Source organism: Pongo pygmaeus, chromosome 7, assembly GCF_028885625.2.
Source record: "Pongo pygmaeus isolate AG05252 chromosome 7, NHGRI_mPonPyg2-v2.0_pri, whole genome shotgun sequence".
Lineage (NCBI taxonomy): Eukaryota > Metazoa > Chordata > Mammalia > Primates > Hominidae > Pongo > Pongo pygmaeus.
The window spans coordinates 155,894,312-155,910,399 of NC_072380.2; the positions used below are offsets into that span (position 1 = coordinate 155,894,312).

General features: G+C 52.4%; 1 protein-coding gene across 2 annotated transcripts; it reads right to left on the reverse strand.

Annotated features, from left to right (window-relative positions):
- Positions 1 to 5,240: 5,240 nt before the first annotated feature.
- On the reverse strand, positions 5,241 to 11,180 carry LOC129042640 (cytochrome P450 11B2, mitochondrial). Of its 2 annotated transcripts, XM_054498869.2 has the most exons (9): positions 10,942 to 11,180; positions 10,399 to 10,554; positions 8,350 to 8,549; positions 8,009 to 8,212; positions 7,568 to 7,722; positions 6,569 to 6,735; positions 6,090 to 6,168; positions 5,813 to 6,010; positions 5,241 to 5,354 (listed from the first exon to the last, which is right to left on the reverse strand). In XM_054498869.2, the coding sequence occupies exons 1-9, from the start codon at positions 11,178 to 11,180 to the stop codon at positions 5,241 to 5,243; spliced, it is 1,512 nt and encodes a 503-aa protein (XP_054354844.1). The 2 variants fall into 2 exon arrangements, with proteins under 2 accessions (XP_054354844.1, XP_054354845.1); XM_054498870.2 differs by lacking the exon at positions 5,813 to 6,010.
- Positions 11,181 to 16,088: the final 4,908 nt, after the last annotated feature.

Genomic DNA, 16,088 nt, shown 5'->3' on the forward strand with positions numbered 1-16,088 from the left:
CACCTCTCAATCACACCTCCCTCCTCTTCCCTTTTCCCTTAACTAAAAAAAGCCTAAAATTTGTACTGTATTGAGAGGGTCTCGGTGACACTAGTTTGCCATCTCCTCAGGTTGCTGGCTGTTGAATACACCTGCTTTTCCTCCCACCAACTCTTGTCTCTCGAGTTTGGTTTTCATGCGGCAAGCAGCCAAGCCTGGGTTCAGCTACACTAAGGCATGAACTGGACACAGGACATGGATTGCTTTTCTTTCTTTGGTTTTAGCAATTGTAATGAGTTTCTGCAGCTTGCTGACTGCTTAGCCTATCACGTTAGCTTGCTTTGGCTGTAATAACAAAGTACCCTGGACTGGGTGGCTTAAACAACAGAGAGTTGTTTTTTCACAATTCCAGAGGCTAAAAGACTTAGACGAAGGTGTTGGAGGGAATGGTTTCTGCTCAAGCTTCTCTCCTTGGCTTATAGACCAAATCACAGAGACACCCTCTGTTTCTGCCTGGGTTCTAATCCCTTTTCCTCCAAGTACAACTGTCATATTGGATTAAGGTCTACCCCAATGACCTGGTTTCACATTGTTTATCTCTTTAAAGACTCTATCTTCAAATACAGTCATATTCTGAGGTCCTGGGCTTAGGAGTTCAACACAGAAATTTCTGGGAGACACAACTAATGTATAACACCCATGATCCTTATAAAATTCCTGGTCTCCAGAACCACCCACACCCCTACACTCCCATGCCCAAGGGACACCTGGAAAAGGTTGATGCTGTCTGTGCCACTCTGAAAATTAATGGAGATTATCGTTTTCCCCAGAAGGTACTTGTCTCATATCAACAGCTTACCTCCAGGGAAAGGACCACTCACTCTCCAGAAACTTCTCCTACTAATCCTGTCCAGGATTCTACCACAATCTTCTGCCCTGCGTCTCTAACCATCACAACCACTCTTTTTTTGGTTACACACAAACGCCACTAATCTTTACATATCCTTTACTAATTGACCAATTGTTATGCTCCAAAAACACAATTGATCAACCTGCTACCTTGACACAAGCAACGTACCAAGTATTATTATTCAAATCTATGTGTAGTTGTCAAGTGCATTCAAATTATGTTGTACAAATTCAATGCAATTCCCATCAAAATACCACCATCGTTCTTCACAGAACTAGGAAAACAGTCCTAAAATTCATATGGAATCCAAAAAGAGCCCCCATAGCCAAAGCAAGACTAATCAAAAAGAACAAATCTGGAGGCATCACATTACCTGATTTCAAGCTATACTATAAGGCCATAGTCACCAAAACAGCATGGTACTGGTATAAAAGTAGGCACATAGACCAAGGAACAGAATAGAGAACCCAGAAATAAACCCAAATAGTTACAGCCAACTGACCTTCAACAAAGCAGACAAAAACATAAAGTGGGGAAAGGGCATCCTATTCCACAAATGGTGCTGGGATAATTGGCAAGCCACATGGAGGAAAATGAAACTGGATCCTCATCTTTCACCTTACACAAAAATCAACTCAAGATGGATCAAGGACTTAAATCTAAGACCTGAAACTATATGAATTCCAGAAGATAGCATTGGAAAAACCCTTCTAGACATTGGCTTAGGCAAGGATTTCATGACCAAGAACCCAAAAGCAAATACAATAAAAACAAAGATAAATAGCTGGGACTTAATTAAACTAAAGAGATGTTGCACTGCAAAAGGAACAGTCAGCAGAGTAAACAGACAACCCAGAGAGTGGGAGAAAAGCCTCACAATCTATACATCTGACAAAGAACTAATATCCAGAATCTACAATCAACTCAAACAAATTAGCAAGAAACAAACAAACAAACCCATCAAAAAGTGGGCTAAGGACATGAATAGACAATTCTCAAAAGAAGATATACAAATGGCCAACAAACATATGAAAACATGCTCAACATCACTAATGATCAGGGAAATGCAAATCAAAACCACAATGTGATACCACCTTACTCCTGCAAGAATGGTTGCAATCAAAAAATAAAAATAAGAAAATAGATGTTGGCATGGATGCAATGAACAAGGAACACTTCTAACTACTGGTGGGGATGTAAACTAGTACAGCCGCTATGGAAAACAGTGTGGAGATTTCTTAAAGAACCAAAAGTAGAACTACCATTTGATCCAGCAATCCACCCAGAAGAAAAGAAGTCATTATACAAAAAAGATACTTGCACACGCATGTTTATAGCAGCACAATTTGCAAGTGCAAAAACGTGGAACCAACCCAAACACCCATCAATCAACGAGTGGATAAAGAAACTGTGATATATATATATATGATGGAATACTACTCAACCATAGAAAAGAATGAATTCACAGCATTCACAGTGACCTGGAATTATGCTAAGTGAAGTAACTCTGGAATGGAAAACCAAGCATCGTATGTTCTCACTCTTAAGTGGAGGCTAAGCTATGAGAATGCAAAGGCATAAGAATGACACAATGGATTTTGGGAACTCAGGGAGAAAGGGTGGGAAAAGGGTGAGGGATAAAAGACTACAAATAGGGTGCAATATATACTGCTCGGGTGATGGGTGCACCAAAATCTCAGAAATCACCACCAAAGAACTTACTCTTGTAACCAAACCACAGCTGTTCCCCAATAACCTATGGAAATAAAAAAAATTTAATAAAATAAAATCATGTTGTACATACAAATATATACATAATCACACTTTTAAATACGCTTTGCAACCCCACCCAGATACTGTTAGAGACTCTGGAAATTTCAGATTTACTTCATTGGCTAATAGCATATGTATGGAGAGCTGAATTACGGACCACCTACAAAGACCCCTTGTGCTTTGTGCTCCCTCCTAATCATGTATATTTTTAGTCTTCCTGATGTTTAGGGCATCTTAGGCCCTGCTCTGTAACGTCTCATCTCTCATGACCCCACTGCTTTCTCAATAATGACATCCAAGCATCACCAGGCCGATCATGTAATCATCCTTGTTATTTTCTGTGCTTCTGATGTTTTTCTGGGCTTGCATCCTGGACAGGATGCCCTACCAGGGCTGGCCAATTACTATAGATGGTCAAGGTCCCCCCTGGCAAATGCCTTTCCTGTGAAGTCTTGCCAGCACAAGCCCCGTGCCAGCCACCTTGTCGCACACTCCAGACCACAGCTCCCCTGAACAGATTCCCCCAGAGTCAGGCACCAGACAGCCAGAGACAATCCCTGTGACTGGGAGCCCTGGGTAATCCTGCAAAGCAATCAGTCCCAAGCCTGCCTACCCTGCTTTCACTGGTTCCTTCCCCAGGAAGAACTAGAACCTCTGCCTTCAGATTGACCCGGATGCTTCCAATGAGGTCATGACGACAAGAACAGCCCCGCCACTGCACGCTGTCAGTAACAGACTATTTCTTCAACCACAGTCGTCTCCTGGCCTGTGGGCCTCACCACAACTGAGTAATAATTAAGCCTACATTTAAAAACACACAAAAATTTACATATGGGACAGAGTTGCATGGAATTAGGCAGGCGCACACACACACACACACACACACCCATTCGCAGGCACACATTTCACTGGTAAGTTCTAAATGAGCTCAGTGAATCATGCCACTGTCAATTTCCTGTTTTGAAGACTGTTCTACATAAATGCAAGCTGCTGATGGTGGGAGGCTGTGTGAAGGGTGTGGGGGACCTGCCTGTATATATATGTTAACAAATTTGAATGTATCTGTAATAATTTTGAGATAAAAGCCTTTAAAATATTTTTCCAAGGTTTATTTTAGGATCCCATGATCTAGTGCTGACTAGGGGAGTTGGATGGGTATCTGTGAGAGCCCCATAAACAAGAAAGCCATCTCTGAAGTCTGTGCACCTTGTTCCCCCCTTATTCCTTTCCCGTGCTGCACTGCATTGCCCAGGGTGGGGAAGCAACCTGCAGTCACAGGGTGACTGACCTGAGTCCCTGAGTCCTGGAACTACTGAACACACCTGGAATGATTACCTAAGTATTGCCCCTTTCATGGGGGAACAAACGCTCTGATCCTCATCAGCCACCATGAGCTGGCTACTGAGATCTTTGCCCCAGTGAAAATCCCAGGAGATAAAGACGATGTGGCTGGGCACATTCTCACCCTGGGGCACTTCCTCTCCCTGCACAGGAGCACTGTGAAGTGGCCAGTTCAGGAGGGGTCAACTCTTTCTGCTGGGCTAGGAGCAGATGAGGCCCACAGGCAGGTTCACGTTTGGAACTGCAGCCTCCCTGTGCCCACCCCAGGTCATGGCACATGGCATGGCTCTGTATCAACCAGAGGAATGAGTCAATAAAACTCATCTGAGTCCTTGTTGGCCCAATCCTGTCTCTCCTGTTGCCAAAAACATTTCTGGAACCACTTGTTGGCCCAATCCTGTCTCTCCTGTTGCCAAAAACATTTCTGGAACCACACCCAAAGTTCCCACTCCACATGACTCTTCCATCTCCTCACAGCATCCTCGGGACCTTCCCCAGGGGACAGCTCAGGAAGCACAGGACCCAATGCCCACTGCTGGAACAAGGCCTGGTCCGTGAAAGACGAGGCCTGGGGCATGAGGCTGACATGATCAGCTGGGGAACACACGTCCCTCGAGACTCAGTTGTATCACTTGAAAATGGGGATGTGTCAGAACAAGTGACCACAGGGTCCTTTTTACTCTACCCTGCAGGACCCTATTCCAGGGTGACAACTTTCAGAGAGCTCAGGGCATGCTCGAGCTGCCTGGGGGGCAGGCTGCAGGAGGGAACTTGACTGGACTCTGAGATGCTGGGATCCCGCTTAATGACTCTGACAAAGTCTGCACAGGAGCCCTGGCCAGGGGAAGAGGAACAGGGACATGTGAGACTAGGCAGGAAGGCAAGGGACAAAATCACAGCACCCTTCCATGGCCACATGAGGAGCCTGGAGCCAGTGCTGGGAGGAGTAGAGTCAAGCTGTCCAGAGGGCACTGCTTGCTGGAGAAGGGGCCAGGTGGGGCTGAGGACAAGGCCAGGCCCTGCCAGTAAGATCATCTCCAGCTGTGCCCTGGCGTTGCCGTTTGGCAAGCCTGGCAAGCCTCAGTCCTGGAGGCCCTGGGGAGTTCCATTTGTGCAGGAGCTGGCTGGACAGAGGGGTGACTCAGGAAGCTGTGCATGTGGGAGAGAAGAGGGGTGGCCATGGGTCAGGCAGAGGGAGGCTGCTGGCCAGGCTGGGACCCCAGGTGCAGAAGCACCACTAGTTGATCGCTCTGAAAGTGAGGAGGGGGGACGTGCCGGGCCTCAATATGAAGCTGTAGACCATCTTTATGTCCTCTTGGATTAGTGTCTCCACCAGGAAGTGCTTCAGCACCTAGGACAGAGGCTGGGTTTCCATCTGGCCTGGTCAGCAGCCCATGGACCTGGGGCAGCTTCCTCCCATAGTCCCAGGTGCAACAATTATGCTGAAGGGGGAGCAGCAGCCTGGGCCCCAACCTATCCCATTTCTGACCAGCCCCACCTTACGGACCAGGCCCAGACTGAATCCTGCCCAGGTCTTGCCCAAGCCCCATTATCCTGTACAGGCTCCCCATTACCCTGTACAGGCTCCACCCCACTCCCCTAGTCCCCATCTCAATGTTTAGAAGCAACCTCACCCAGATCCTACCCTGTCTTGCTCAGCACAGACCCTCCCTGGTCACGTCGACCTCAACCAACCAAAGCCCCATCCACTGTTCCCAGGTGTCAATCACACCATGCAAGCCCCGCCCCCCAGTGTGCAGGCCCCGCCTCTGCTGCCCAGGTCCCGCCCCCGCCACCAGGCCTGCTTACGTGGTGCAGCAGCAGCAGCATCTCCGCTTCTGCCAGGCGCCGCCCCAGGCACTGGCGCATGCCAAAGCCAAAGGGCACGTGGTGGAAGTTCCTGCCGGAGCCCCTGATGTCTAGCCAGCGCTGGGGATTATACCGCTCAGGCCTCGGAAACAAGGCGGGGTTCCGACCCAGCGAGTAGAGGAAAACCTGCACCAATGTCTGCGGACGGTGCAGAGCGGGAATCAGGGAATGACTGGGGAGGGAGGTTCTCAGCTGGAGGGGTGTGCGGCTCACTCACCCCAGCTGGGATGTGGTAGTTCTGAAGCACCAAGTCTGAGCTCACCACTCGCTCCAAAAACAGACCCACAGGGTAGAGCCTAGAGGTGGGGGCATCCATAGAAAGGGTCCTCAGCTGTACGGGGCTTCCTGTGCCCTCTGCACCCTTCCTACCCAAGACCCCCCACAGGTCCCTGGCCCATGGGAAGCCCAGGTCGTGAGGAAGTGCTTCCTTGCACCTGCTGAGCCCGGCCAAACCTCCCCTAACTTGAGCAGCCCCAAGTCCAGAAGGACATGCCCCACGTTAATCCCCAGGGCGTTGAAGAGGGATTCCAGAGGAAGAAGAGCTCCCTGTCCTTGAGGGGGAGGAAGAGCAAGTGCAGGGGAATGGGCTGCTGGGTGATGCTGCTTATCAGCCCCAGATTCTGTCTGCCACCACCCAGTGGGGGCTGCTCTCCAGCAGGGGGCCAGGGCCACAGAGAGGGCTCAGCCATCACCCACCTCAAGGTCTCCTTGAGGGCCGCCCGCAGCAAGGGCAGCTCGGTGGTTGCCTTCTGGGGATGTTCACTGATGCTGGCTGCAGCAGCCAGGCTCTCCTGGCGCAGGGCCTGCTGCACATCGGGGTTCCGAGCCAGCTCAAAGAGCGTCATCAGCAAGGGAAACGCCGTCTGCAGGAGCCACAGCTGCAGGGTCAGACCTTGCACAGGAGGACTCAGCCCCCGGGACACCCCTCCCAGGACAACCTCCCTGTGAGGGGTGGAGACATGCATGCCCTGAGCATGACAGAGCCCTGGGACCCCGGATCTGAAACCTTGATGACCACTTGGGCCAGATTCCCTGACTTCTTCAGGGAAAGGTGACCCCCATCTCCACCAAGGCCCAGGTCCCCTGCAGCCTCTTCAGGGCGGGTTCTCACAGCCACCATTAGGGCAGGGAGCCCAAACCTCAGCATCATCCAGGGAGTTCTGGAGCCCCAGCTCCCTCTGCTTCCATTGGGTTCTCCCCACTGTGCACCCACAGGCCCCTCTGCACTGGCTGGAGCCTGTGCTGCTGTCTTCCCTGCAACCCTGCCCTCTCATGCATCTACATTTCTGGCCCGAGGTGACAGGGCACACTGGGAACGGTGCCCAGTGGAGTCCTCCAGCTGCCTCTCAACCCTCCTTCTCCTTGTACACCCAGAGCTTTCCAGTGGGGACTGAGCTGCTGTGTGTCCAGGGCCTCATCCAACTTTCTTCCAGCCTGGAGCATGGTTCCCTACACAGGTAACTGCAAACTCTGTCTCATGTGAGGGGTGGCTCACATTTCCCCTCCCCTGCAAATCTCATCCCTTCACAAAGGAGGGGGAAGGCTGAAGGTAACAGAAATGTGGGGCCTGTAGCCCCACATGGGGCATGTGGGTGCCGTGTGGCATTGTCACACGTCAGTGTGACATTGTCAGGCACCGCCGGGGAGGCAGGCTTGGCATCATCCTCTCTACGTGGGGCTGGTTGCTGTCCTGACCGTGTCCACGCTCCCTGCAGTGAGTTCCATAGAGTTGGCCTTGATGGCTTCTAGTGACAGTTCCGCATTCAACAGGAGCTCCGCCACAATGCCTGTGTAGTGTTGAGGGCGGTTGAAGGCCAGTTCCTGATAGATTTTCTGGATACAGTTGTCACCTGTCCGGGGAGCAGGGGACAGCCCTCAGATCTTGGTGCTGGGAAGTGTCCTTCAGTGTCCTCCTCCTGCCCAGCCTGCCCTGACACCCAAGTCGCCCTGCTCTCATCCCAGATTCCCGGGATCAGACCAGCCCAGCCCCAGCCTCACACCAATCTCCCTGGCAGGACGGCGAGGAATCCCCGACCCCTCCCTGTGGCCTCCATTCCCCACTGGGTGGTGGAGAGGGAGAAATTGGGCCCCCATGGTGTCCCTTCCCCATAGCACTGCCCGGGTCCCTGGCCTCACCGTACTGGAAGATGCAGTCCCAGGCCTCAAAGTGCTCCTTCCACACCTTGGGGCTGGTCCAGCGAGACAGGCTCCTGGGCATGAACATGAGCTGGACGGTGGATTTGAACATGACCTCCAGGGCATGGAGGAAGTTCAGGCTGGCAGAGCTGGGGCTGTGGCCAACCAGGCCCAGCCGCTCTCCAAAAAGAGCTAAGTTGCTGGCTGCGGGGAGGATGCACTGCTGAGCACAAGGCAGCCCGAGACCTCCTGGCTGCCTCCCCCCACTCCCTTCAGTCCCCCATCCCCGTCCCTGGCCACTCCAGGGTATCTGAGGCTGGACCTTCCCACATGGCCCACACCTTCTATGGTGTAGTGGAAGATGCTGGGCTGGACGTCCAGGGTCAGGCTCCCCCGGGCGTTCTGCAGCACCTTCTTCTTCAAGGCCTGGGAGAAGTCCCTGGCCACCGCATCCACCATCGGGAGGAACCTCTGCACGGCCTTGGGAGACAGCACATCTGGGTTCAGCCGCAATCGGTTGAAGCGCCATTCAGGCCCATTCCTACAGAGGCCAGGGCAGAGCTTGTGAGGCCGCCTCAGCAAGATACAGGCCCTGACCCGTATCCCATTCTCCTCGTCTCCAAGAGGAATCGGCCTGCAGGGAGATGATGGGGGCCCTGGTGGGAGCTGCCTGTTTGTGTTCGAGCTGCAGCCTTTTCTCAGAGCGGCCTCCAGGTGCTGGGCAAAGGCCACTCAGGTCTAAGCAGGGATGAGACAGTAGCTTCTGCCCGCAGGTGCTGACAGGGTAACTGAGGTCATTCCTGGGACCTGGCGACCCAAGTCTGGCACCACCTCACCCATGCGGGCCCTCCCTGTAGTGGGGGGAGGGATTTTCTGCAAGAAAGGAACTGACCCCTGTTGTCAGGCTTTGCCCACGTCACCCACACAGTGTCCTGAGGGGAGAGCCCCTGGCTGCCCTCTCCTCCTTGCCCTTCCCCGCCCTGGGCACAGTGCCTCTAGGGCAGCAGCCCCTGCCTGTCTCTCTGAAGCATCTGTATCTTCTGCAGGACAGAAACCAAGCTTTGTGCTTCATGCCATCCTCACCCACAGCCAGAGTGCGTGGGGACTGCATGGATGCCCCCAGGGAATGGTGGGGAGGAATTTCCCCTGTCAGCCACATTCCTGCAAAACTCCTTTATTTATGTCCAGCTGGCTGCTGTCAGCTGTTGACAGTGATGACAGTCAGAAGATGCACATGCACACATGCGCCCATGCAAGACCTCAACACCATGTGTGAAGAGACACATGTACACGCGTGCACAGACACTACACCCATGCTGGCACCTGCACATGCACACACAGAGACACTCGTGCACACACACCACACATCATACAAGCACACACACAGACACATGTGTACACGCACATGCACACACAACACATGTGCAAATGCAGGTACAGAGAAACACACAGCATGTGCACAGATGCAAGACACACACACAGGTGCGCTCCCCTTCCTTCCATTATGCGCACCCAGCCTCCATTATGCGCACCCAGCCTCCTGGACCTGCCTTCCTGGGTCCTGACTCTCTCCCAGATGTCATCTGTAGGCCAGCCTCAGTGAAGGCCCCGACCCACGGGTGCCCTTTTACCTAAATCCCGCTATTCCCAAGAGCGTTCCCTTCCTATGATGGAGTGGGGCTGTCGCCACTGTGACATCCTCATCCAGTCCTTCCCCCGTCTTAATGACAACATCCCTGCAGGTGACTGACTCCAAGCATCAGCCTCTCCCTGCCCACCTGACCAGGCGCCACCCTCTCCACGGGCCAGGAAACATCCTCCCCAGTGCCATCAACCGCCCCACCTCGTGCCTTGCTTCTGAGAACAACGGAGCCGCCAGCCACCTGCGTCCCCACCTGCCTCCTGCCCCAGACTGTCCCCATCAGGAAGATTTGCCAGGACTGCAGGGACCCTGAGCGCCCTGAAGGAGGCTGCGGCCCCGGCGAACACCAGGCTCAGCACTCACAGCCTGTGACCCGGGCCAGTGGGAGTCCCCTTCTGAGGGCCTCAGTTTTCTGACCTGTGGGAAGGAGAGTCCCCAGACCGCAAGAGAAAGCAGCCGCCGAGGTCGGTGCAGAGCGGGTTCTCACTACACAGAAGGGCTCATTGCTCTGTGTCTTCTCCCCTGCAGAGGTGCCCATGCCCATTTCTCCACCACTGCCCTCCTTCTCCAACCCACAGGGCAGACGTGACCCCACAGGATGGCTGTCCTCTGGGCCCAGTGCTTACCCTCACTGTCCACCACAGGGGCCCAGAGCAGATGTGCTTTCAGGTCCTGCCTCTCTCGCCTCCCCACCACACCCAGGCTGCCCATCCTGCTCCCAGTTCCCAGCTCCCAGCTCGCCCCTCACAGCAAGAACACGCCACATTTGTGCCCACGATGTTGTCTATAGGCCACCCAGGGCTCCAGGATCATCCTGCGAGGATGTAGGCTGTCCACCTGTTGCAGCTTCTCCACGTCCTCTGGCAGCATCACACACACCATGCGTGGTCCTCCCAAGTTGTACCTGTGGGGCCAAGCACGAGGCCCTGCTGGACGGGGTCATGTCCCCCCTGGCCCCACCCTGCAGTCCCAATCCAAAGTGTCTCCTGTCCACCCTCCCTGCTCCTGGATTAGCGGCTTCACAGCTAAAGCCCTCCTGCTGGCTCCCTGCAACCTCTCAACTTTAGTGCTTTTGAGTCCTGCCCTCTCTGCAGTGAGCTGGGGTTTGCTCTGCACCATCCCCTGCCCTGGCAGAGCCACAGACCAGCACGTGCTGCCCTCCTTCCCCATCCTCCAAAGGAGGCAGAGTGCTGGGACCTGCTGGGAATGGCAGTGCTGAGTGCCCGGCAGGGTTCTGGGCAGCAGGGGCAGGGCTCTGGGTGTTCCCAGTGAGGGCCAGGGAGGGCTTTACCTGAAAATGGGCCCCAGCTCCTGGAAGGTCTGGTGCATCTCCAGGTGCAGGTGCTCATAACCCTGCTCCCTCCAGATCTGCAGCAGCCTCAGCCACCTGTTGCCTGGACGCTGGGGCATGGCTTCAAAGGGCAGCACCGTCCTAGGGGACCGAGCGGCTCTAGTGCCCAGTGCCCGTGCCCTTTGCAGGGACAGCCAGGGCACTGCCATGCACACCTCTGCCTTTGCCCTGAGTGCCATTCCAATGCTGCCTCCACCCTGTTCAGCCCAAATCCTTTTATCTCACCCAGGAACCTGCCCTGGAAACAGATCACGTCATGGGAGAACTGGCTCTGGACCTGCCTGAAACTCTCAGAGCGAAGGTCAAGGCTGGAGGCCCCCAGCCAAAGGTAGATGAAGGAGAAGTCAGGTGCCTAATCCCCCATTGCTGCAAGTCCTGCTGGTCTGAGGATGCTGAGAAAAGGCATGGGGTCTAGACTGGGGGTCCATGCTGGTGGAAGGTGGTGGGACCTGGCCTCTCCTTTCTCCAGGGCTGAGAGGAGTAAAATGGATGGGGACTTTATCTTATCGTGGGATGAGAGGGGGCCTTGGATTCTTTTAATAGACTTTATTTTTATACCACAGATTTAGTTCACTGCAAAATTGATCAAAAACTGCAGAAAATTTCCACGTACCCCCTGCCCTGACACAGACACATCCTCCACCACAGGACCGCACTGGTTCCATGTGAGGAATCTGGATACATTGTTATCAACCAGGGTCCTGGATTCACATGGGGTCTCCTCCTGGTGGTGAACATGCTGTGGGTTTTGGCAAATGTATGTGATTTGTATCCCTCCTCGCAGGATCCTAGGAGTATTTTCACTGCCTTAAAAAGAGGAAAAGAAAACCTGTGCTCTGCCTGCTCATCACTCCTGCCCCAGCCCCTGACATCTCTGATCTTTTTATCGTCACCATGCTTTTGCCTTTTCCAAAATGTGGTATCGTTGGAATGACAGTTTGTAGCCTTTTCAAAGTGACTTATCTCAGTTAGTAATATGCATTTAAGGTTCCTCCATTTCTTTTCACGGCTTGATAGCTCATTTCCTTTTTTTTTTTTTTTTTTTTTCTAGAGGCTGGGTCTCACTTCTTTAGTGGTTGCCCTAGAGTTTGCAATATACACTTAAAACTCATCCTCCAAGTCCACCTTCATATAACGCTATACAGCTTCAGAGGTAACGCAAGCACTTTATAATCATCAGATATTCTAGGCCGGGCATAGTGGCTCATGTCTGTCATCCCAGCACTTTGGGAGGCCGATGAGGGTGGATCACCTGAGGTCAGGAGTTTGAGACCAGCCTGGCCAACATGGCAAAACCCTGTCTCTACTAAAAATACAAAATTAGCCAAGTGTGGTGGCACATGCCTGTAATCTCAGCTGCTCGGCAGGCTGAGGCAAGATGAATGCTTGAATCAAGGAGGCGGAGGTTGCAGTGAGCCGAGATCATCCCACTGCACTCCAGCCTGGGCAGCAAAGCAAGACTCCATCTCAAAATAAATAAATAATAAGGTGTTTTTAATTCCACTCACCCATCCCTTGTATCACTGCTGTCCTTCATTTCACATATACATAGCTATGATCATCAAATACACATTCTGGCTTTTATTTATTTGTGTATTTTTATTATTTATTTATTTATTTATTTATTTATTTTTGAGACAGAGTCTCACTCTGTCTCCCAGGCTAGAGTGCAATGGCGTGATCTCTGCTCACTGCAACCTCTGTCTCCTGGGTTCAAGCAATTCTCCTGCCTCAGCCTCCCAAGTAGCTGAGATTACTGGCATGCACCACCACGCCCAGCTAATTTTTGTATTTTTAGTAGAGACGGGGTTTCACCATGTTGGCCAGGCTGGTCTCGAACTCCTGACCTCAGGTGATCTGCCTGCCTCGGCTTCCCAAAGTGCTGGGATTACAGGCGTGGTGAGCCACCACGCCCGGCCTATTTTTGTTGTTGTTGTTTCGTTTTAGCAAACTCTTAGATCAATTAAGATTCAGAAAAAATAAAAGACTCCGTTTTCTCTTTACTGATTCCTTCTGAAATGCTCTTCCTTTCTTTATGTAGCTCAAGGTTACTGACCTGTATCATTTTCTTTCTCTCTGCAGAACTTTTAAAAAACATTTCTGGCAAGTCAGTTATATTGGCAACAAATTCCCTCAATTTTTATTTACCTGAGAAAAGATTTATGTTCACTTTTGAAGGATAATTTCACAGGATGCAGAATTCTAGGTTGATGTATTTTCTTTTTTCTCCTAAAACTTGAAATGTTTCCCTCCACTGTCTTCTTGCTTGCGTGGTTTCTGAGGGTAAGTCAAATATAATTCTTAGCTTTACACCTATATAGATAAGATGTCCCCCACCCAACCCCTGGTTTCTTTTTCATCTTTGATTTTTCCGAAGTTTGAGTATGATGTGCTTAGGTGGAGACGTTTGTTTTGTTTTGTTTTCTGCTTAGTGTCTCTGAGCTGCTTGAATCTGTGGTTTGGTGTCTGACATTAATCATTATTGATTCAAATGTTTCTTCTGTTCCTTTCTTTTTCTCTCCCTCCAATGTCCCCGTTATGTGTATGTTACACCAGCAGTAGTTGTTTCACAGTCCACAGTATTCTGTTCCATTTTCTTCTCTTTGCTTTTCAGCTTCCAGCTTCCATTGACATATTTTCAAGCTCAGAGATTCTTTCCTCAGCTGTGTTCAGTCCACTAATAAGCCTAAGGCACGCTTTGTTTCTGTCACAGTGTTTTTGATCTCCAGAATTTCTATTTTCACTCATCCTTGAATTTTCATCTCGATGTCCACATTCCCCATCTGGTCTTGTGTGTTGTCTACTTTTCCATGAGGGTCCTTAGCATATTAATCATAGTGGTTTAAAATTCCCAGCTGATCATTCCAGGTCCCTGCCATATCTGAGCCTGCTTGTAATATTTACTCCATCACTTCAAACCTTGGCTTTTGCCTTTTAGTATGCTGTATCATTTTTTGTTAAGCCCCAGACATAATATACTGCATAAAAGAAACTGCTGCAAATAGGTGCCTTTGATGATGCAGGGGTAAGGTGTGCAGGGAGGGGAGTGTGCTGTGGTCCTGTGAGTAGGTCTGAGTCTTTCAGTGAGCCTGTGTCCCCAACCCATGAACATTACAAGGGCTTCTCAGTGTTTCCTTGACTTAAATGAGACAGGATAAGCAGTAAGGGCTGGGGCTGTGTGTGGCTCTTCTCACATGTGGCAGGCTACACTGACTGGGGTTGGATGTCTCTCTTCTCCCAGATAGTTCAGCTCTGATAAAACCCAGCAGCTTAGGCTCTGGCAAGACAGTCTCTCCGAAAGGCTGGCCTTTTTAAGAACAGAATGCTCTGGCGTATTTCATAATGGCCGTTCTTTTTCTCTTGCTGCCTGACATAGACGAGCTTTCCTGATATTTGCAGTGAGCACCTAGTAGACCTCCTGGAGGTAAAACTCACGTAAGTGGGGCCCTCGTGCCCAGGTTCCCAACTGATATTAGCTCTTATGCTTGTGCACACTGAGCCCCAGAAGCTCTTCCGGGATTGCTCTGGATTTTTTTTCCTGGCACTGGCCCCCAAGAAGCCTGCCCTTGGTGAGTGGCAATTCTCCATTTTCACCTGTCTGACTCTCCAGTCTTGGGGGTGGCAGTTTGCTGTGTGGTCCCACTTCTCCTAGGAAGCTAAGAAGAGTTGCTGATTTTAGGAAGTTTTTTCCTTTTTACTTGACGTTAGGATGAATTAACAACTTCAAGTTCCTAGCATGCTGAACTAGACGCAAAGTTTGGACCTTGGATTACTCATCTACCTGGAGCAAGGCCCCACACTGGAAGGAAGGGCGGAGGGCTGTGCTTCCCGAATTACCCACCGGCATTTCACCTCCTCTTCCAGGCCCTATGCTGGGTGCATGGAGCAGGAACAAGAGCCCACACAGGCCCCTCCCAGTGAGGGGCTCCGTCCTCTTGGGGCAATTCCGTGAGTCCCCAGGGGCACAAGGTGGCACAGAAGGAGATGACAACATGTCCGAGGCCAGGTCTGGGCTCACCTCACTGGTCCTGCTAAGAAGCTGGGAATACCCAGGAGACCACGAGAGGCCGGGTGCTGGGAGCCACACCCAGGCTGGAAGACGAGCAGTGCTTGCCTGAGTCTGCCCTCATCCGGGCAGGGGCCCTGTGTCAGCGACTCACATCCCCCTTTTCTGTCCTAAAACGTGTTGTCCGTGGTTCAGATTCATAGAGCCATGAGGGGCCTGTGACGACTGAGTTGAGGGCCGTTCTCAGGGTCCCCACTGTGCCATGAACTCCCTCCAGCAGCCACACGCCAGGCACCGAACCTTGCAGGGGGATCTGCGGTTTGGTGACGTGTTGTCTCATGGGAGCCTGCAGCAGTCCCAGGAAGGGAGGATTGCTGTCACTGTCCCCATTCCACAGGAGGAAACTGAGGCTCAGGGTGTGCAGTCCCCTGACTCACGTCCCCCAGTGGGTCGGAGGGACCGCAGAGTTCTCACTCCTCAGTACCCTTCAGATGTGCCCTCCAAGCCCTGAGCCCAGCGGCCCAGCCTGAGGCCGAGCAGCCCTGGCCCCAGGGAGACTACACCCCTCCTGCTGCCCCACAGTGGCTTCTACACCCTGTGGCCTTTTCCAGTTTCAAGGACCAGGAAATCCCGAGATCTGCTCCGCTGGGCTCTGCCTCAGCTCCTCTGACTCCAACCCTCCAATGTCAGAGCCTGGAGACTCCAGGGGGACCCACCAAAGCCCCAGGGACCCTCAGCCTAGACCCCTGGGTAGGGGAACACGCCTGGTCGCTTGCCGTGCCAGGCGTGAGCTACCCGCCCCTCCCTGCTGATGCTGCCTGCCAGGGCCCCCGCCTTCCCTTGGGAGGACAGATCAGTGGCACCTGGCACTGCCTGTCCACCCTCCCTTGGAAAGGCACTCACTCCAAGTCGATGGGGGCTGCACCTGGCCATGGGGGAGGATGACAGGGTTCCTGATGCCCTGGGAATGGCGCCCCAGGGCACCCTGACGCAGGTCAGAGCCTGCAGCGCCACACCAGCTGAGGCCAGAGTGCGGCTGGACTGCCCTGCAGTAGCTGTGGCCTGGGGCCAGCCTAGAGGA